The sequence below is a fragment of the Juglans regia genome, chromosome 2 (assembly GCF_001411555.2).
Source record: "Juglans regia cultivar Chandler chromosome 2, Walnut 2.0, whole genome shotgun sequence".
Lineage (NCBI taxonomy): Eukaryota > Viridiplantae > Streptophyta > Magnoliopsida > Fagales > Juglandaceae > Juglans > Juglans regia.
In genome coordinates, this window is record NC_049902.1 from 25,516,756 (window position 1) to 25,539,204 (window position 22,449).

The 22,449-nt window shown below is 36.2% G+C and overlaps 3 protein-coding genes across 3 annotated transcripts; all 3 read right to left on the reverse strand.

Moving 5' to 3' along the window:
* Positions 1-6,596: 6,596 nt before the first annotated feature.
* On the reverse strand, positions 6,597-7,538 carry LOC108984839 (RING-H2 finger protein ATL29-like). The gene has a single exon (XM_018956912.2). The coding sequence runs from the start codon at positions 7,461-7,463 to the stop codon at positions 6,597-6,599; it is 867 nt and encodes a 288-aa protein (XP_018812457.1). The 5' UTR covers positions 7,464-7,538.
* Positions 7,539-9,312: 1,774 nt separating this feature from the next.
* On the reverse strand, positions 9,313-14,217 carry LOC108984840 (zinc finger CCCH domain-containing protein 12-like). Its single transcript, XM_018956914.2, has 2 exons — positions 12,884-14,217; positions 9,313-9,892 (listed from the first exon to the last, which is right to left on the reverse strand). Exons 1-2 carry the CDS (start codon positions 13,692-13,694, stop codon positions 9,612-9,614), a joined length of 1,092 nt encoding a protein of 363 aa, XP_018812459.1. The 5' UTR covers positions 13,695-14,217; the 3' UTR covers positions 9,313-9,611.
* A 3,501-nt stretch (positions 14,218-17,718) lies between these two features.
* Positions 17,719-20,644, reverse strand: LOC108984841 (cinnamoyl-CoA reductase-like SNL6). Its single transcript, XM_018956915.2, has 5 exons — positions 20,248-20,644; positions 19,980-20,137; positions 19,332-19,523; positions 18,694-19,037; positions 17,719-18,143 (listed from the first exon to the last, which is right to left on the reverse strand). The coding sequence occupies exons 1-5, from the start codon at positions 20,393-20,395 to the stop codon at positions 18,047-18,049; spliced, it is 939 nt and encodes a 312-aa protein (XP_018812460.1). The 5' UTR covers positions 20,396-20,644; the 3' UTR covers positions 17,719-18,046.
* Between the last annotated feature and the right edge of the window lie 1,805 nt (positions 20,645-22,449).

Consider the following 22,449-nt stretch of genomic DNA (forward strand, 5'->3'; position numbering starts at 1 on the left):
TGCGGATATGCACATAATCCTGGAGGGCAAACCATGGACTTTTGATAATGCTTTGTTCCAGGTATGGCCATATGACGGTGTGATGTGGTCAGGAAAACTCAAATTCGATAAGGAAGTGTCCTGGTTGCAGATACATGACTTACCTCTAGGTTGCATGACAATGGAATGGGGGACTCAAATTGGTGGTTCCATGGGACAAGTTCTAGAAGTTGATGTTGAGGAGGATGGTATTGGATGGGGGAGTTGTCTGCGAGTAAGGGTGGAGGTATCCCTCTATAAAGTCATCGCAAGAGGTCATTTTATAAGCTACCAGGGCTCTAAACTTTGGGTTCAATTCCGAGATGAGAATTTATCCAAGATTTGCCTTCAATGCAGCTGGATTATCCATGGTGAAGAGGGGTGTAAGGCAGTCCTTGAGGATAAAGGAGAAAATACAAGGTCAAGCCCATAGTTCGGGCCATGGCTATGAGTTTAAAGAATAACGAGACGAAGGCAATCATCTTCCAGTAATGGCAGAGGAGAAGGAGGGAGGGAAGATGGAAAAGACAAGGGCAAGATGGATGTGGAGACCACTACAAGCAGCCTAACTGAAGGGTTACCGGAGACGGGAGGGGAGCAAGGTCGACCTGGGGTTTTTTTTCTCAGCTTCAGAACCCTAGAGTTGTCCAAAGGGGAAGCACTGTAGCTGTGGGGAACAAAGAGATGTTGTCAGTGGAATCAGAGGGAGGGGATGTAGTAGTTGGAACAGTTCATTCCTCATAATTGGGGGAGAAAGTCTCACCAGATGTAGAGTGGGGATGTACTTTCGGTGGCAAAATCTGATGGAGGGGAGGATGATAGGTGGGAATTTGTTCTTGAGACTCAAATACGTGATGGGCCTAGGCCAGAGAGTGGGTCTCTAACTAATGTAAGGCTGGCTTTGGATAAAAAGGGCTTAAATTACTGGCCTCTCTTTCTCCAACGACTAGTAACCCAGGAAAGGAACTTCAAGAGCAGCCAGGTTCGGTTCTAAGCACTCGAAGGAAAGGGGAGGATCGAAAATGGAAGAGGTGTGCTCGTGTTCAACCGCAAATCAGAGAGGAGACTGTATCAACCGCAAACCATGTTTTTTCCCCTAGGAAAAAATGGTAAGCAGACGATAAAAAGGTTAGCTCAATTCCTTTAAAAAAAAGTACAAAAAATCGAGCTGATGTTAAGCTAGTGGATAGCAATAGTCCTATGGAATCGGTGGTGGCTGCGAGTCAACCCCGCTGGTATCAATGAAACTGTTAAGCTGGAACTATCGGGGGCTTGGGAACCCCCGAACAGTTCAAACCTTTGCTTGATTGTGAAGGATAAGTTGCCCGATTTGGGAGACCAAACTGTCATATGCTAATGGCCTTAAGGTCGCAAGGAGGCTAAAGTTCGATGGGTGCATTGTAGTAAAGGCCAGGGGAAGGAGTGGTGGGCTAATGCTTTTGTGGAATCATGATAACTTAATAGATATGGTAACCTAAGAACCCAGACTTGGAAGCTTCTATCTTCTTTCAAGACCTTGGATGGGGGGTTGGGGGGGGTATAAGAGATTTTAATGAAATATTATATAAGGAAGAGAAGATGGGGGGGAGTCCTCAAAGTGAAGACTAATGAGTATGTTTAGGGGGGTGATGGAGGAAGAAAATCTTTTTGACCTGGGGTGGAGGGGAAACAAGTTTACCTGGTACAATCTCCATGAAGATGAGTCTTTTACCAATGAAAGACTAAACCGAGTCATTGCCAACAATGTTTGGAGAGTCAATTACCCTGAGTTCTCAGTAGAAATCCTTCCTACAGTGTGCTCTGATCACAACCCAATACTACTGCAATGTAGTAGCAAAGTGCCTTCATTTCGGAGGACTCATAGCCTCTTTAAGTATGACTCAGGTTAGAACAATGAGGTGGGATGCAGTAAAGTTGTTTATGAGGTTTGTAAGGGTAGAAGGGGGGGTCAGTCATATGGATAGTGTGTTGTGGAAGCTGGAAGAAACAAAGAAGGGACTTAGACAGTGGAGCAAAAACTTAGTAAGGGACACAACCGAAGCCATTCGGGACAAGACCAAACTGTTAAGCAAGCTACAGAATGAAAAAGGACTTGGCAATATGACTCAGCAGAAAAGGCTACAACAAGATCTAAACTTCCTTTCAGACCAAGAAAACATATGGTGTAGGCAAAGTGCAAAGAAACATTGGTAGTTAGGCGGGGATAGAAACACAAAGTTTTATCATGCATGTGTAAACTAAAGGAGAAAAAGGAACTGGATCCATAGAATCTTTGACATGAATGAGGCAGTTTTAGTTGGGAAACCAGAGATAGTAGATGGCTTTAAGAAATACTTCTCTTCAATTTTCCAGTCTACTCAACCAGACTTAGATTGTGCAGGCCAATGCCTTAAGGGGATCCATACAAGGTTGTTAATTGAAATGCAACATCAATTGGAGAAGGATTTTACAGAGAAAGAGGTGGAAGAGACCTTAATGCAAATGTCACCCTTCAATTCTCCTGGGCCCGATTGTTTCAGTGCAGGCTTTTACCAAGAACACTGGAAACTAGTGGGGACTGAAGTGACTCAGGCAGTTCTTGAATTTCTCAAAACTGGGAAGATGCCAAAGGACTTAAACCACACCCTTTTAGTGCTAAGCCCCAAGGTCATGTCCCCCAAACTCAATGCATGAATATAGGCCTATCTCCCTATGTAATGTTGTTTATAAAATAATTTCCAAAGTCTTGGCAAATAGAATGAAAGGGATGTTGGAAAAGGTTATATCTTGGAACCAAAGTGCCTTCATTCCCAACAGACTGATCACAGACAACATAATGGTGGCCTATGAACTACTCCATACCATGAATTCAAAACAGAAAGGTAGGGAAGGCTCTATGGCTATCAAGTCAGATATGTCAAAAGTATACGATAGAGTGGAGTGGGTTTTTCTAAAAGAAATGATGCTCAAGCTTGGTTTTGGGAAGAAATGGACTAACTTAGTGATGGAGTGTGTAAGGACACTCTCTTATGCTATCATGATTAATGGGGTACCTGGTGAAATTCTTTTACCATCCAGAGGCTTACGTCAAGATGACCCCTTGTCACCTTATTTGTTCTTAACCTGTGCTAAAGGTCTCAGCTCTTTATTGTACAATGCAGAATCTAAGGGCTTCATCAAGGGGGTGACAGTGACAATGGGTGGTTTGAGGATAAACTACCTCCTTTTTGCTGATGACTGTATAATCTTCTATAGAGCAAGGCTAGTTGAATGGTACCTTATCCGTCACGTACTAATTCTCTATGAGAAAGCTTCAAGCCAAACTCTAAACAAGGAAAAATTAGTTTCTTTTTCAGCTTGAACACTAGGGAGGAAGCTAAGGAATCTATCTTGCAACAAGTGAATGGATCAAGATGCAATGATTATAACAGATACATTGTAGTTGGGAGATCCAAGTATAACACTTTCAGAGTTTTGAAGGAAAAGGTGCAGAAAAGGATCAACAGCTGGAAAACCAAACTCTTGTTCTCAGCAGGGAAAGAGATCCTTATCAAGAGTGTGCTACAGGCTATCCTAGCATACACCATGAGTGTATTCAAGCTGCCTAGGCTGCTTCTCAAAGAAATAGAAGCTCTTTTGGCTAGATTCTGGAGGAGTAATAAAGGGGAGGGGAAAGGTATCCATTGGAGATCATGGAGGTGATTGGGAGAGGTTAAAAATCAAGGGGGTTTGGGGTTCAGAGATCTCAACAGTTTCAACAAAGCCCTCATAGCCAAGCAAACTTGGAGAATGATCAAGGAACCTAACTCACTGGTTTCTCTAATTTTTAAGCAGAAATATTTTCAGAAATGTGACCTACTGGAGGCTAAATTAAAAGGTGCTTCCTCTTATATTTGGAGAAGTCTATGGTCCAGTTTGGAACTGATCAAGGAATGGGCTGTGTGGAGGGTTGGTAATGGTAATAACATAAAGATCTGGGAGGATAAATGGTTGCCTAGCCCTGTGACTTATCAGATTCAGTCTCCCATCAATATATACTGGACCCCGAGGCCAGAGTAGATGAATTGATAGAAGAGGGTAGCTGCTCTTGGAAGAAAGAATTGGTGACAACAATGTTTAATGAAGAGGAAGCTCAAATTATATGTTCCATTCCAATTAGTAGCAGACGTTCAAGAGACAAGCTGATTTGGGTGGGATTAGTTAAAGGAATCTTCACTGTTAAGAGTGCCTATTTTTTGGAAACTCAAATTTTGAATAAGAAAGCAGGAGAAGCCTCGACAAGGGGGGAGAAACAAGTGATGTGGAGAGATGTGTGGAAGCTAAAAGTACCCGGCATGTTTAAAATATTTATCTAGAAGTGTTTTAATAATGTTCTTCCTACAAAAGAAAATCTTTATAGGAAGAACATTATTGAGAACAATCTATGTCCACTATGTACAAGAGAAGTGGAAACAATACTGCATGTTATATGGGATTGCCCAGCTGCAACAGATGTATGGGGAGGAGAGACTAGTCTGTTCTGTAAATGGAGAGATACCATGCTAATTTCCAGATGCTGTGGGTTGAGATGAGGAACAAGCTGAACAAAGAGAATTTAGAGTTGGCATTAATCGTGTGTTACTAGTTGTGGGTAAGAAGAAATGTCTTTATCTTTCAAAATCATTTTATGCACCCTGGTATACTGGCTAAGAAGGCTAAGCGAATTTAAAATTTTTTTAAAGAGACCAAACAGAACTGCTTAAAGAGTACCAAAAGAAATTCTGAGAGAGGATCAACCCCAAGATGGAAACCACCTGCATGACCATATGTCAATGTGAACTTCGATGCAGCTTTTGAAAAAGCTAAGGGCAGGATGGGCATGAGAGTAATTATCAGAAATTCAGAAGGCAAGTTGTTAGCTGTGGTGACAACCTCCAAGGACCACATCTCTATAGCTGCCCAAGCTAAAAGTGTTGCTCTTCATAGAGCTATGGACATTTGTACTGAGCTTGGTTTAAACTAAGTTTTCTTTGAAGGGGATGTAAAGGGGGTTGTGGATGCAGTGAACTTCAAAAATAAAGATAACTCGTGGTTTGGACAAATGACAAAGGATTTGCAGCAGTTGATGGAAAGTAACCAAGCATGGAGCCTTAATTTTGTACACAGGTCAGCAAACAAAGTTGCTCACACGGTAGCATAGTTTGCTATTAGGGATGTTTGTGAAAAAGTTTGGTTGGAGGATGGCCCTCCTGAGGTCTTAGGTTGTGTTTGGATGTTGAAGTGAGTTGAGTTGAGTTGAGTTGAGATGATAAAATATTGTTAGAATATTATTTTTTAATATTATTATTATTTTGAGATTTGAAAAAGTTGAATTGTTTATTATATTTTATATTGAAATTTGAAAAGGTTGTAATGATGAGTTGAGATGAGTTTGGTAACCAAACTCACCCTCTGTCCTGGGGGAGGTCGTTATTCACGATATAATTTTACTTGATTAATGAAATCTTTACCTTTGTTCCAAAAAAAAAAAAAAAGAAGGCTATGTCATCGATATGTATGTCAAGTGTGGGAAATTAGAAAATGCTCGCAGGGTATTTGAACAACCAGGCCTATATACTCTATCTTTCAAGGCTTATAATAATGGATACACTGGAAGAATGCTATTGGAATCCGAGTGATTTTCTTGTTATCTGGGAGGAGGCCTTCAGAATTCCTTGCTGACAACGAGATGACCGATTACTGTGCACTTCTCTTGGCATTGCTCCATCGCTTAGAAAGAAATAAACAAAATCAAACTTCGGTTAAGGCTCAAATTAGGCATGGATGCAGCTTTATGCATGCCCTGTACAATCTCGATCCCTACACAAGGAGATCATGATGCTTGACTACTACGCCCCCTATCTCTAATATTAATTACACTGGAGGTAAACGTTGGACAAACGAAGATTACCATATGAGTAACGTTATTATAGTCTCTAATTTATATTACTTACTTTGCCCCTTGATCTATCACCAAAAATAATTTTAAAAATTTTTAAAATATATATTCAAAACAAAATTACGCTAAAAAACACAAAAATAAGAATATTAAAATACTAGATTCTCACTTCCTTTTATGTTTGTATTTTAAATTTTTTTATCTTTTTAATAGGTCACATGGCAATGCCATGTCAAGAAGAAAAAGTGAGTGGTATAAATGAGAGGGCTTAGTACCATTACTCCTACCATATATATATATATATATATATATATATATATATATATATATATATATATACACTTGAAACCAGCACACATATTTACAAAGCTTGATTTCTATTTATATTAGAGAGGTAATTAGCTTTTAATTAAAATGAAAATGCTAAAGATGCTAGTGCTTGAAAATTGACACTCTCATTGCAATAGTTTTCCAATTACTCGTGGTATCGATCAATTGTGCCCACAATCACAGCTAGTTAAAAGAGGAATCTGTAAGACCAGTGCACAACAAAATGAAAAAAAAAAAAAAAAAACAAGAGAATGTAAAATAGCTAATGTTTCAAAATCATCTTAAGTATAGAGAGAAAAATTTTAAAAAAAGATTTAAAAAAAAAAACAAATGCAAATACAAAAAATAAAGTTTAAACCTTGTTGATATTTCCCCCGGAACAACCACACATGACCTCCCCAAAACCTCCATTGCCCGCCTCTTCATGGTTTGAGAACTCCCCAAATGTTGTACAACTTTTGGCGAAGTTATGCCCTCTTATAAGTCTTACCTTTACGTGCTCTGGCAATCTCAGCTTATACCTATCCTCATCTTCTCTTCTCTTAACTATAGAATGCCCGGTTGTGTGCGACCTTGAAAATCTTTCCACCATTTTATCTTCATGATCATTTTGCAGTGTCTTAGATGAATGTTCATGGCTTCCTCCACTGTCTGAGCTCTCATTGTCATCATCTTCTCGGATATCAATGCGCACAGGTTCAGCATCATCTGAAGGCTCATTGCTACCATGAATATCGTGCATGGCGTTATGATCTACAATCGCCGGAGACTTTTCCGAAGACTCAGGAGGCAAATCAAGGTTCCCACGACAAACCGGGCATGTTTTGTGAGATTCAAGCCAAAGGTCGATGCATTCTTGATGAAAAACATGGTAGCAAACCGTCAAAAGGCGAAGCAGACTATCGTCCTCGAACTCCACCAAGCATATTGCACATTCCAGACCGTATTTTTCCTTGCGAAAATCTTTGACACTCGAATATATAAATGTCGGGAAGGAAGCTATCAGAGAAGGATTAAGGCCACTGATGTCAGATACATCGGCGCCTGAGCCAACATTGCGGGAGGGTGATCGTCGGGAGGTAGACATGCTGTCAACGAAACACCTGCAGAAGTATACAGAGAAGAAGCCTAGAAAAAAGAAAACAAGGAGGATTACTGTCAGGATTACGGTTATAGGCGAGGAGATACCGAAGTCACGTGGTGGTGGAGTGGGATTCATTGAAACTGCCTGGGCAGAAGAGATCCGGAATAGCTTAAAAGGGTGGCCGGAGGGTAGTTTGTTCCGGCCTTCGGTTCTTTGCACAGATGAGAAGGATCGAGCAGAAGAAGACAATGGTGGTAAGAAAAAAGAAGGGAAATTTCTTTCCTGAAATAGTTCAAACATGTTTTGTGGGAGTAGAAAGAGAGAAACAAGGAGGCATGTCAAAGAGTCTGTGACAGTGAGCATATAAAAGGGGAGCTTAATTAGGAATGGTGATCATGTGGAGCGTTGGTCTTTAGCCATTGAACGAGTCCTTGTGAAGGGAATAAAGGAGTTCCCTCTGGAGGTTAGCCACTTACTTGGGTTCAACAAATTAATTTCTCACCTTTGCTGACTACACCACATCCTAGTTACTTCGTAAGCATCGGCTGGTTCGGTACAATTAAAACTCAAAACCTTACCTTGATCAAGTTTGTCAGAGATATATATAATTTAAACAATTATATTTACTTATTTATTTAATTTTTTAAAATAAGTGATGATTTAAAATATAATTAGAATATAGATTCTGAATTTGAATACTGACTGTACATTTATAATTTATCCCTAAGTGGTGACAATACTTCATTAAACGGTGGGGAATGGCAATAATCGGGTTACCGTATGCCTTGACAGATATAAGATAGTTCCCTTTTGAAAAATGCTAAAACGCACGAAAGTTTTAAAACACGAAAGGGAACACCTTATGAAATGTCCAATTTACCCTCCTTTAAGGCACAATCTCATGTATTTTTAGACTATCCTGGGTGTGTTTTCAGACCATCCTCACTCACGAGCATCAATCGCATTTTTCAGACCCCTTCTTGGCCATATGGCTGCTGCACCCACATCTGCTTTGTTTTTACACCCTCAAAAACACTGCAAATCTTGGCCATGAAGCTGCTCTGCATTTCTTTTCAAATTTTTTAATATGCAGAATGTCTAAATTGTACACATCTAAATGAAGATAAAATGGACAGTTAGATAAGATGAAATTGTTTTAAATGAAAATTAAAAATTAAAAATTAAATAAAATATTATTAGAATATTATTTTTTAATATTATTATTATTATTTTGAGATTTAAAAAAATTGAATTGTTTATTATATTTTATATGAGAATTTGAGAAAATTATAATGATAAAAAAAATGAAATAAAACACTTTCACTATCCAAACTGGACCCTTAGTGCAGGAGAAGTTTTTATTTTTATTTATTTTCGTAAACCTGGGTGGAGGATAAAAGAGCTGTAAAGGAGAGGGAGAAATGCCAGAAATTGTAAAGAAGCTTCCATTTTACTTTTTCATGTTTTATTTTGTTTTTTCTTTACTTACACGACTCAGCACTATTGTTGTGATTCGTGCGCTACAAGGGGCTTCCCTGAAGCAGCACTCCTCTCTTTTATCTTTTGTTGATATATACTTTTCTTCAGATTATAAAGTTCGTTACGAAACCATTTAGGGAATTTCTAATCAAAATCTTATGCACTTTCTTTGACAATTAAACGAGCATAAAAGTGCTGTTTTACTTAATTCATGCCCAAGGCCAGGAAGGAATCTTATTACTTATCGCATCATACTCGACAAGCTTGATGACTCTTTACGAACAGCAGAGAAGAGAAATGCTTTTTACATGCTCAAGGGCGAAAAAATAAACAGTGAAGTAGCACGTACAAAAGGATGCACATCAGGTTATGTTAGTGAAAGAGAAACCCTGCTAAATCAGGGGCAGGGTATAGACCTCCTAATTAAAGCAACAATTTCCGACCAAAATCAATGTGTCTGTGCGTGCACGTATGGGAGAGAGATTCAGATAGAGAGACAGGAAGAGGGTGAGAACATTATGTGTAAATCTAACAAAGTGGTACAAAGATCGATACCATTTCTTTCGATGAAAAGGGTATCTAGTGATTATACAAGGGAATGAAGGGAAACTGCAAAGTTATTACATGCACGCACAAAGACAAAGGGTTCTACTGAAACTTGAAGCAAACAAACTAACTCTTTTAACCATTGGCTGAAGCTACGTGTTGACAACATGCCCACACTAAGGAGATTAAAGTACACTATGATGGAGATTGTTTTGTCACTGTCCGTCTTCAATATATGTCGACAAACGATTCCAATTTCTATTCGATGTCATCAATCCAGTCACCATATATCCTACTGATTTTGTCAGGACCCTTCCATTTCTGGTGAGTTCTCTGCCCTGGCCTTTGACTTACAATGGGTGACCTTTGAGATGTAACTCCCATATGATAGACATCAGAATGAGGAACTGAAGGGACGGACGCTACCTGAGTATCTGCTGGATTTTTTGAAGGTACTCCACTCTGCTTTGAGTCAGGAGGAGCAGAAGAAGAATCTCTAGTATCCCCCTCCACAAGACCCCCTCCATATCGGTGCAATTCTGTGGTCAGACACATACATTCCAAAGTTAAAGATAGAACAAATATTTCCCTAACCCATCAAAATTTGTAAAGCTAAAAAAAGTGTCTTCATTATTACGTTTCCCTTTCAGTCCTACAAAGTATGATGCTGAGCTGAACACGAGATACACCACTACTTGTAGTTGAAGAAATAACTATCCAAGAAACTTAAATACGGGCCAACTTCACAACAATCGAAGTCAAATAGTTGATAAGTGCCAACGTGAGAGCAATTTTCTTAAATATAAAGGCATAAGGTAAATCATTTCACTTGCCCAATCTAAAGCATGCCAAAAAAATATGCCTACTGGGGTCTATCACATTTTGCATTGCCGATACCAGAATCAGGACTACTATTAAGAAAAAAAATCCTTGCTGAAGAGTTCTAGGGTCACCAATATAAGAGAATTCTAGGGACTCGTTAGGATGTTGAGATGAAGTACAAATACTTTTCAATTTCAAATCTTCAACTTTTTCATCTAATCATTTACCTAACCATTACAACTTTCCCAAACTTCTATACAAAACACAAAAAATAATTCAAGTTTTTCAAATTCTAAAACAAAAATTATATTCTAACAATATTTTAACTTTATAATATTTTTATTCAACTTTTTCTTTGTCATTTTCCAAAACCCCATAAAACATCTTAACTCAAAGTATTTCACTACTATTCACAAATCATCTCGCTACAGTTAACAGATTTTTCATCTCATCTCACCTATAAAAAGCCAATGCATTTAGCTATCAATTAAGTGCATGCCCAGTATACGTCTCACTGAAAAGGGCAAACGCTCCCAACTACACCTTAAACCACAAGTTAAAGCCACCACGAGCAACCCTCAACAAAGATGCTAGGGTGGTAGACCACGTAATTTAGTCAAAGAATCGAAAGCCTTTGATAACTGAATAGATACTATACTATAAGAGAACACAATGGAAAAAATTGCCTCACAGAACTTGGAAATTTATATGACATCTTGCTTTGAAGCCAAAAATAGTTTGAAAAGGAACGTTTTCATCTTCACCAGTTTGGAGGAATTTAGCCCAAACTGCTAGGTTGTGTTATCTAAAAAATCCACTTGATTTTCTGTCGTGACTTTCAGATGACACTTCTCATCAAACCATCTACTCTTTCTAAGAGAGAGACAGAGATACATCTGAAATCTGTGGAATTTACCCATCTTGCATAATGGAGTTTAATGAAACCAATGTTTCATGTTTGGTTTTGAATTAGAGACATTAAAAATGAAGAATCAACATTGAGCATAGCACAGCCTTCCAAACTAATGGTGCAGGTTTGATTGCGGTCAGATTTTCATACATGCTACTGTGAAGAAACTTCCTACAAACTGCTAGGTAGCAATTTTCAAAGCAATCTATGTGAATCTATAGACTCATGGCTTTCACATGGTCTTAAAATAACTTATAGGATCTGACTAAGGAAAACTCTCCCTCATCTCTGAAAAAGTAGTGAAATTAGAAGACAAAAACAGAAAAGGGAGGAGATTTCATGGATACATTTGGGATTCCAAGACAACAGCCACTAGAGCATTGAAAGTAGCAAAATCAGGCATCATGATCCTGTGATTTGTGCCTCCTATATTGTTAACACAATAATCAATTAGCCAGAGAGAGAGCGAGAGAGAGAAGAGATTTCCTTCTTATGATTAGTAAAACACTTACCTAATAACTGAACATAGGAGGTGAATATTACATGTTAACTTGCAAACTAGAATGTCTATGGCATGATTTATTTATTTTTGATAATTGTCTATGGCGTGATTTATAGAAGCAAAAGTCTTAGGAGTTACACTAGGCATAACTAGGAGTTCCACTAGGTTGTTGGATCTTCTAGGTTTCAGACCTCAGAAAATGACTGAGGGAAAGAAATATAACCCTCAAAATAATGTAACTTAAGTTTGATTCAGCTTAAAAAAAAGTTTGATTCAGCTTGAAAGATCTTAGATGTTGAATTGCACCCAACATTTGTGTACACAAACACGATTTTAAAACGTTTTAGATTGTCATTGCCATCATTTGCCCTACACTGGCTAAAAGGTCAAATGGTTAATTTTTATGAAAACCATACAACCTTAATACATAATTTTGGGCCTGCCAAGACCCACTATGAAACAAAGACGGTGATATATCTGCACATAACTGTTTGTTAGAGACGATATTCTGGTCCATCACTCTAGAGAGCAGGAAGAATCAATAGGCTTTCTCTCTGGTAGTCATGCATGAAAAGAAAAACATATGCAGATATATGAAAAATAGTAATGCTATTTATCATCTTTCCATCCATGATCCTCTCATCATCCCATGATGTGCTAAATGATTGGAAAACTAGTTGTTATATTTAACTTGTCTACCAGTTATTTGATGCCACATCAAGGAATGTTGAGATAATGATGGTTAAAATGATGATGAATAGAATCTTTCTTTAAAAAAAGTGTTTCTGATCATGTGAAAATCAAAGGAATGTTGGATAATGCTACTCTGTGAAAATCAAAAGCATGTGAATGTTCAAATGTGCATCAGATTAGGAGCTACAAAGATCAAGCTTACAGCGTTGAACATAATTAGTGTAGGGAGAAATGTTCTAAGTTGAAGCATTTCCTAATCAAGAAGAAAGTCGATAGAAATTATTTTTTGGGAACTGAGATATCCAGACATCCATCTGATTAAAACAGATACCATCCTCAGATGGGAAATTAAAACAAAATGGTAAGCTCTTCTTTGTTCAAGTGAATTCATGCCAATCAAGAGCGACGCTGACAATGTAATCAATCACAAGGTTATGTTCAATGACTCTAAAAGATATATTGATTACCTTTTTTTTTTCTTTACTCAATGGCGTGTACAAAAAGAGTTATCAGCTCACGAATAAAAAAATATATAGAAAAAAAGAACACCATAAAAATTTCCTTACATCCTAACAGGAGTGGAATAAAGAAAACAACTCATCCCTGCCGCACCATGAGCAAAATGGCATTTGCTTCCAAAAGGGCAATACCCCGTCAACTCCCACTTGTTGCATATCCTCGTTTTCCAATTCGACGGCTTGGCATTCTGCCCGCTCGCACCCCCAGCAGAAGCACCACCACCATTACTGCTGCCGCTACCATTACTGCCGCCGCCGCCGCCGCCGCCGCCGCCACCATAGCCACCAGGCCCCAAGCTTATTGCCACGCTCTCTCTATTCTTGGACTGCTCGTCGTGAAGGAATGTGCAACTATCCCCATAAGGGCATCCTTCCTCCGTGTAGAACTTCTTGCAATGCCGCCCCTTAAACGACCTCTGCGTCTCCCCCACGAAATTCGAAGATCCCAATGACGGTATCTGATATTCCTCCATCGGCTCTGATGACACCACCGCCTTCTCCTCCTCGTGCGCCGCCACAATCTCCTGCCAATTCGGAGGCGGCCGCCGAAGCTCTTCAATGCTGTGAGCAAAATTACAGTCAGTTATGTACGGGCACGTCCCAGCACGGAACTTGCAACAAAGTTTTGTCTTGAAGAACATTTTCCCAATCGCTTTGGATCGATTGGACGAGTTCACATCCTGCGAGTTCCTCGATCTCTTGTGCGAGGGCTCGCTACCGGAGCGACTTTGGGATAGCCTCAGCTCGTAATTCGAGTTGCTGGACGGCGTGTCGTCGCCGTTGTTCCAGGCTCGGTAGTCGTCATCCGTGGCCCACATGCCGTGGTCACCCCCGGACCAGCTGTCGGGTCCACTTCCGGTGATTACTTGGACCACGTTGCCACCGGAGAAATCCATTGGCAAAAGAAGTTTTCTTTTCGCGAAACCCTAAAGTTCTAATGAGAGTAAGCTGCCACGAATCGAGTGGAACTGACGGGAAAGTGTTTGAATTTCAATGATTTGAGATATGGGTCTTTCGCTATTTAACACATCTAACTCTAAATTACATAGATTTTCTCAGTCGGCCAAACTTCCAAGAAAAGGGAAAAGAAGAAAAGAAAACTAAATTCTCTTCAAACAAAGACGAAAAGAGAAAATGGATTACGAAAGAAAGAAGAAATACACATAAATTGAAAGAGAGTTACCAAATGGGGAAGTGGGGTTAGATCCACAGCTTCGAGAAATGAAGAGAAAATCTGGAAACCACCTACAACTCGCTGACAAAAAGGGAAAATCTTGATGAATGTTCCGTGGAAGGAAACATGGATGGTGAAGTTATAAATGGGAAAGAAAGATTTGGGATTTAGAGATAGATTTGCATTCGGACGAGGGAATGAGTATCTATGAAATAAGAGAGAGCCCGCCCCCCAAAAAAGGTGGATTTGGGAAAGAAAGATTTGGGATTTAGTAGCAATTTATTTTATTTTTTATATTATATTATTTAATAATTTATTAGAAAAAAATATAAAAAGAAAGAAATTATTATGAGAAATAAAATACATAAAAAGAAAATAAATAAATAAAATATTTTTACATTTATAAATAGTTCATATTAAATGTAGTTGAATATTATAGTAAAATATAAAATAAATTTAAAAATAAATAATCTATTAAAACTATTTTTAAATTATTTTTTAAAAATTTTACTGCAAAATAAATTTTACAAAATTCATTGGGATGCTCGTGTCGGAAATTGCAGAAGTCATTGGTCGGTCTGTTGCTCTCTCTGTCCAAAGTCCAAACTCTAACGAAACTATTTCAAAAAGGATGGGCCGATTACACACTTTACACTCATGATGTAAATGGGCTGTCTAGCCTAGCCTATGCTGGCGAGAGGCCCCGGATTCGATAGTTTCGTGTATTTATAAGATAAGGTAAATTCTATTTGCAATTTTTACTGATCTTTGTAAGAGAAATTTAATAATTTAATTTTTGTAGTCAAATTTCATCATATCAGTTACAGGAGCGATTCAATACAAATTGGTGGGGCTAAAGAAAAAATTTAAAATGTGTTTTTTTTTACTTATAATATAATAAAATATAAATTATTATTTAAATATTATTTAGATTTTTTAAATAGAGTAAGGTTTCACTTAAAATTTAAAATTTTATATTTAATATAATAATTTAAAACGAGACCTAATTGTAAATTTCCTCAAAAATTTTAGTTTAGGAAAATTATTTTAAAATATAAATATTATTTAGATATAAAATTTTGCATTGGGCCTTGCACACATTAAAAATATTAAGAATTGTGCTTTATTTAAATTTTAGTTTAATTTAATGGCTTTTTACTCAAAAACACAAAATACAAATAAAAATTTAGGTATCGTTTGGTTATGCAATTTAAATAAGATAAGATAAGATATTTTGTTAAAAGTTAAATAAAATATTGTTAGAATATAATTTATTATTTGTATTTTAGAATTTGAAAAATGTGAATTATTTATTATATTTTGTGTGAGAGTTTGAAAAAATTATAATGATAAAATGAGATGACATGAGATGATTTTATGTATTCAAATCGGGCTTTAGTTTTATTTAAGGGAGCTTTCCATATAAGGTGGGGACTTGAAGCAAGTTTTATTTAAGGGAGCTTTCCATATAAGTTGGGGACTTGAAGCAATGGCCTGTGGTCTTACTTTGAGCCGGCTCTGATCAGTTATATGGACTGTGTCGTACACAACAACTTGCAGGTAGAATGTGAGTGGTGTTTTTTTGGATTGGAAACTGGAAAGAAATTGATGCATGCTAGTTGGGAGTTTGTTTGCTTTCAGGTGTATGGGTCTTGGTGGGTTCGATGGATGGATGTGTTGTGGGTTTGTAGGCTGGTGTTGAGCTATAATTTTTGTTGCGTCGAGGGTTCAGGGACTCGGATTGTGCGCGAAAAAAAAAAAAAAAATTGTGTTCAAACAATATCCCCGTGTCATCAATCATTTAGGTTAAACACCAAGTGAACATGAGTCGAAACAAGACCAACTGGCAACAGTTGGTTCAACTCATAATAGTTCATGAGGAATGGTCCAGTACTTGATTTGATGGTCGGACTCTAATACCATCCAATCCCAATGATCTGACGTTTAATGTTCGATGATCTGAAGTTTCAGCAATTCTAGGGTTGATGAAGCAATTTGATGCATGGACCCCAGATGTTTTCTAATTTTCATAACTAAACTTCAAAGTGGGTATCTACTTCCATCAAAGGAATCAACTTCATCATAGTCACTTACACGCAATTATTGTTTCGACAGATCGAATTCAGTTTTTGATATTAAAATTATCTCAACTCATTTCATCTCATCAATATAAATTTTACAAATTCTTATATAAAATATAATAAATAATTCGACTTTTTCAAATCTCAAAATAATAATAATATTAAAAAAATATTCTAATAATATATTTTTTTAATTTTTAATTTTTATTTAAAATTATTTCATCTCATCTCACTGTCTAAACTCCACTCAATGTTTTGGTTTTTAGGAGCCGACACTAGTTTTACTTAGTTGACCATCAAACAATGGATAACACTAAACAACCCTTTCAGACGTCATCTAATCCTAGATTTCATCAATTGTTGGGGTTGAGAAGCCATTAATAGACTCGGATATTTTCTTGCCAACTACACTACAAGTGGATCTATAGTTCCATCAAGGTGTTATGAACTCACTAGGTAGAACTCACCCTTGAAAACTAGCTTACAAGGGAAGGGTGCTTAGGAGCTTATAAACCATCAACTAATCTCATACTTAGTCAATATGGGATCGTAACACAAGGAATAAATTCCAACAGTTTTGCCAGCCAATATGAAGTTGGCTATTTCTTTTGAGGGATTTTTGGAGGAATTGGAATGGATTTTTAGGAATCATTATTAGAAAGAGTATAATTTCAGTTCGGTTTTCACGTAAAACTAGAGAAAGTTTTAAGCCCTTTAATTGAAAGGTAATAGCTGAAATATCAGCTTTCTATTTATTTAATAAACAGCATGGGAAGATAAAAACTATCTTAATACTACAGACTTTTGTTTTAAAAATTTAAACCCATTCTTCATTTTCTCTCCCCATCAATAACACTCATCCGCCTTTGTTCCGCTTATCAACTCATTCTAAAATGAGGTTTTAGGTGAAAACTTTAAGTCCTGTTTAGATACAAGAAACATTTCATCTCATCTCATATTATTTAATCATTATAATTTTTTCAAATTTCTACATAAAATATTATAAACAATTCAACTTTTTCAAATTTTAAAATAATAATAATATTAAAAAATAATATTATAATAATATTTTATTCAACTTTCATCTCAACTCACTATCCAAACTGCACCTAAATGACATCCTTGATCAATTTTTTTAATGATAATTGAGTAAATTATTATTTATATATAAAATGTTTTAAATCTATTTAAATCTACTTTTGTTAGTTTTTTGTATGCAAATGTACTTAGAAAGTTTTTTTTTCAATAGATGAAATTACTAACCTTTTAATCTTTCCCTAGTAGGAGTAAAACGGATTCCATTAATTTTGGTATTTAAAAGCTTCACTTTGCGAAAGCAATTGTCACAACTATTGCCAACAATATATATATATATATATATAATTAATGAATGCATTTTAAAAAATCATTTAATTATTTTTATATAATCTAATGCTTCAATTAGCTAGAGTATTAGTTTTTCTTTGCATTCATATATAAATGCTTTTAACACTTTCATTATTATTATTATTTAAATCTAAAGCATCAATATAATATATAATATTCATTATTCCAGATGAAACCATGTTTTCTAAAGTCATCATCATCTAAAGCTTTTCTTCGAAGCTGGGTGGGAGGATTTTCCTTCCTCCAAATCACTCTATTATATACAAATAAGAACATATGAGAAGTCTCAAAAGAAGATCCATCTATATTGAGTTGAAACCACCAATAATAATACTAACAACGACAACAATAATTATAAAGGAACCACCAACAATAATATCAGCCCAATTGGATGAAAATGCTTGCTTCAATTGGTTGGGAAAAATAGCTAGAGCTTATGCTTTATATCCTGCATGTTTACTAGAAACTGAGGAAGGCTCTGCTGTTTTTGTTGATGCACTAAAGTCACACGATTGGCATCACTGGCCATACTGTGGAGTATGGACTCTTGTTGGGACCATAACCTTAATGATCACCATTGTCTAGAACTAGAGCTGGTAATAGTGCATCAATGCACCTGAGATCCACACTCAAAATCCACCATCAATTGGTTCAGTTTCTTGTTGCTTATCCTCTGTTGGATGATCCTCATATCCTGCTCATAGCTGTATATAGCAAAAGAACATGTTACAATGGAAAGATCACTCGACATCAACCTTTACGTATGAGTCTTGCTAATTACAAGTTTGACATGTAAACACAGCTTATTTTGAGACTCGTTACAATTAAAAGAAAAATAGTTAAAATACTTTTTAATGCCAATTGATATGATAAACTTCCATATCAATAGCGCATTTGCTGCTAACAAAGTTTTTGACGCTTTTTTTTTTTTTACTAAGAACTGGTTTGGATGGAGAGATGAAATGAGATAGTTTTAGATGAAAGATAATAGTTAAAAAAAATACTATTAGAATATTATTTTTTAATATTATTATTATTTTGGGATTTGAAAAAGTTAAATTGTTTATTATATTTTGTGTGAAAATTTAAATAAATTGTAATGATGAGATGAGATGAAACGCTTTCTAAATCCAAACGGAACCTAAACATCAGAACAGTATTTTGTTTTGTTTTGTTTTTTCCAGCTCAATCTGTGAGTAAATTGAATGGCATTGACATGATAAGAAACTACAAGGAATAAATGCCATTACGAACCTTTGGGGTAACGTAGGAGCAGCAGAAGGGGTGGTCAACATCTGGGCCAGCTTGAGAGCATCTTCATGGCGATTAACAACATGATTGAAGCATAAATAACGACCAAAGGATGAGATGCTTTCGAAGACACAAATGTGGGCATCCACCAAGAAATTCAGATCGACGGTCAGCATCACCCCATCTTCGTACATCTCAGCCGCTCCTTTCAGATAGGGGTGAGTGATGGACACATCAGGACCACCCATCATCAAGGCTGCGTTCACGGATACCATGTTGACCCCTCTGTCCATCGCCAGGGCCCAAGCTGTCTTTTCCGCCAGCGTCTTCGACAGACCATGCCACAACTGTATCTCCTCACGGATTTAAGATTACATTAGTAACTTCCAAATGCTTAGGACTTGGGAGGAAAAAAATAGTATACTTATAAATCAAATTGAACTTCAAAATTTGTGTACAATATGATTCTTTTATAAGAGACTAAACAAAAATCACTTCCCAATTCAAGAATTTAAGACAGTTTTTAAGCAATAAAGAGCGTCGATCTTTTCATTGCTGAAGGGTAATTTATTTTTTAAGTTGTAAATGCATTGAAATTGAGAAAAATTAAACTATTTCCAAGATAATTATAGAATGTGTACCTTATATTTGCGGCAAAAGTTAACATCACTCCAATGCGTCTCGTCTAACTCAGATGCTGTGGACTTTCGATCGTCTCTCCAAACAACGGCAGTGACCGAGGATGTGAAAACCACTCTGTCAATTGTTTCCGTTTGTGCGCAGGCTTCCAGCACATTGTGTGCTGCCCTTACCTCCACTTCCACCATAAATTCCTGCACCACCCCCAACAAAAAATGGCTTTCTTGAGCTCTAAATTTGACTCAATATACTTCCCTAAATCATGTCAGAATTAAATTGTGTGTATATATATATATATATATATATATATATATATATATGATATTACTCGGAAAGTGATGAGCAAGTTGGGATTGCGCTGGTAAAGGGACAAAATTATTAGCAACTTGAAAATGACAGACAATTACATATGCAACTGCAATATCAATTACTTCACGTAAGCCAAGGGTCACAGTACTGAATCTACAATATCTCAGATTTTTCCTTAGTTATTTCGTTGTTTTGATGAAATCGGAATCATTGAATTAACTATTAAGAATGGTAACAAGGACCATAGAGTCATTAATCTTGAAAAGATATTATCTATAAGATTCTGATAAACATGTAAAATTAGGTGTAAAGCAAACTTTGAATAAGAGAAAAAGGCTTACATCATAGGTGGGTTGGTCTTGTGGCGGCTCAAAGGCGTAAAACAAGCCAGAGCAGCCTTTCAAAGCATCAGTTATGCTCTGGTAGTCGAAGGGATCTGAACGGAAAATCTTCAGCTTTTTGTTCTCGCAAGAAAGCCCATTAAATTGCATCTGTTCATCTGAAGAATCCAAAACGAACCCCAGATGTGATTTATCCAAAAAAAAAAAAAAAAATACCAAAAGAAAGAACAAGAAGCAGAACCAGAAGCAATGATATTAGAGCTCTAACCATGGTGTTGAACCGCGGCGTGGACAGTGTAGCCTCTGAGGAGAAGACGCTCAACGAGGGCCGAGCCAAGGTGCCCGGAGGCGTTTATAACGCACACTGTGTTTGATGATGTGTGGCTGTGCTGGAAATTACAATCCGCCGGTGCCATTTGCGTGCGTGCGTGCGTGTGTATGTCCGTATGAGCGAGAGTGAGAGGAAAATTTGAGAGAACTTTCGGGGTTTAAAGAGCTATAAAAGGAGAAAAGTGGGGCTACTGTAATCGATGGAGAGGTGGGTGGGTGGGAGAGACGGGTGAATTTGTACAAGAAAATAAAGGGGGAAGGGTGGCTAGCATTCAAAGAGCGTGCTTTAGTTGATGGTTGGCAACTCGGTGATGTTTATTGGAAGAGAGAGATGTGAAGTAATTTAAATACAATATATGCACGATTAATATGGTTTGGTGGGGAACGTGCTTCCTCCCTAGCTACCGCTACCCCAAACTCTCACGCCCCCACTTATATCTATTGAAGAAACTTGGGTTCTCTAAGGTACGTTTGGCTGATGATATAATTTTTTTAAATTTTAAAATAAAATTTTTATTACAAATTTATATTTAAATAATTTTTTAATTTTATAATATTTTCATTAAGTTTTTTTTCTTCTATGAAAAATACTATTTATCGTCTCTACACAATATACTGTCACGTAATTTATTATTTTTATTATTATATTTAAATACACATATTTATGTGATTTTTCATTCCGAATATCCAAATGAGTCCTTAATTTACCTTTTTTACAGCCGTAAAAAAATTTCTATATATGATTTTAAAAAAATTTCGGTATTTAAATTCTAGATATACTTGAAAAAGTCAGTCAACGATAAACGGTTCTGATCGATAAAAAAATCTAAGTATTCTTTTTTTAAAACTTAGTTTCGGCTTAAGAATTCTAGAAATCTATTTTTGATTTTGCTTCGTTAGCCATTTTTTTGTTCAAGTTTGCATTTATTATTTTTAATTATTTTTTACTTTTATATATTTTAATTTGTTTGAATTAAAATATTCTTTGAAGACAATTTAATTTTATAATTTTTGGTTTCTTCTGATTTTGAGTTTTTTTTTTTTTTTAAGTTTTATGTTTTTCTTTTTTAATATTTCCAATTTTTCTTTTCAGTTTATTGGCATGATTTGTGAACATATATAGTTAACAATTTAGTTTGTAACAAAATGACCAATTATATCAATCTTAGAATCATAGAGAGTAAAAAAGCTCATCTAAAATGTAAAAAGAGTGACTTGACGTTAACAAACCATAGAAACTAATTTTGTATTTAACCGTATTAATTTAGTATATAAACCGTTTAATATTGTGGCTAACTAGACTACTAATGAATACCAGATTTATCATAAAAAAATCCTATTTACATAAAAGACTATGAATACCAGAAGATAAATGGGTGGCTCTACGGCCACCGCTCATAGTCCCGCTGGGAGCTACCAATAGTATAAAATATTGTGTTTTTTTATTTTACTTTTTTATATATGTATTTTTTTAATGTTGTAAAATATTTTTAAAAAAAATAAAAAAATATTATGATATCATTAAAAAATACTTACTTAATCACTAAATAAAAAAAAAATTAAAAAAATATAACGGGATCGGGAGCGGTGAGAGTAGCTTTTCTCATTTTATTTACAATTCTGAGTGGGAGAATGTATATACAGTGTCATTGATGAATAGGAATAAAAAGAAAAAAAATATCATTTAAAAAAATTATTATTAAAATTGTTTTAAAATTGTAAAGCGTACTGCTTGGTTGAATTTAGATCTCCTCACCTACTTTGCTCCAGAATTTCTTGGACACGTCCTTGAGTAGGTGGATTCCATCACTTATTGATCGTTTTCCTCTCGTAAATTAAAGTCGCTCTTATTATTTTCTATGAGATGACAAGGGAATTATTCCTGATTGACTTAGCATTCATTAACTTCTTTAATTTTTCAATTCAAAGAGGTGAGAGTACAGTAGATTATACCAAACAAGATTTTCATTCCATTGCTTGCTGCGTTAGGGCAAAATATATTTATAAAAATCTTGAAGTAGACCAATGGTCCGACCCCCGTCTTCTTTGCCAAGGAAGCCGTCCAAAGAAACAAATGTGTGAAACTCATGACTTGTGGCTTAGATAACGATAAGCCACACGTATGCCTACTAGTTTGTTT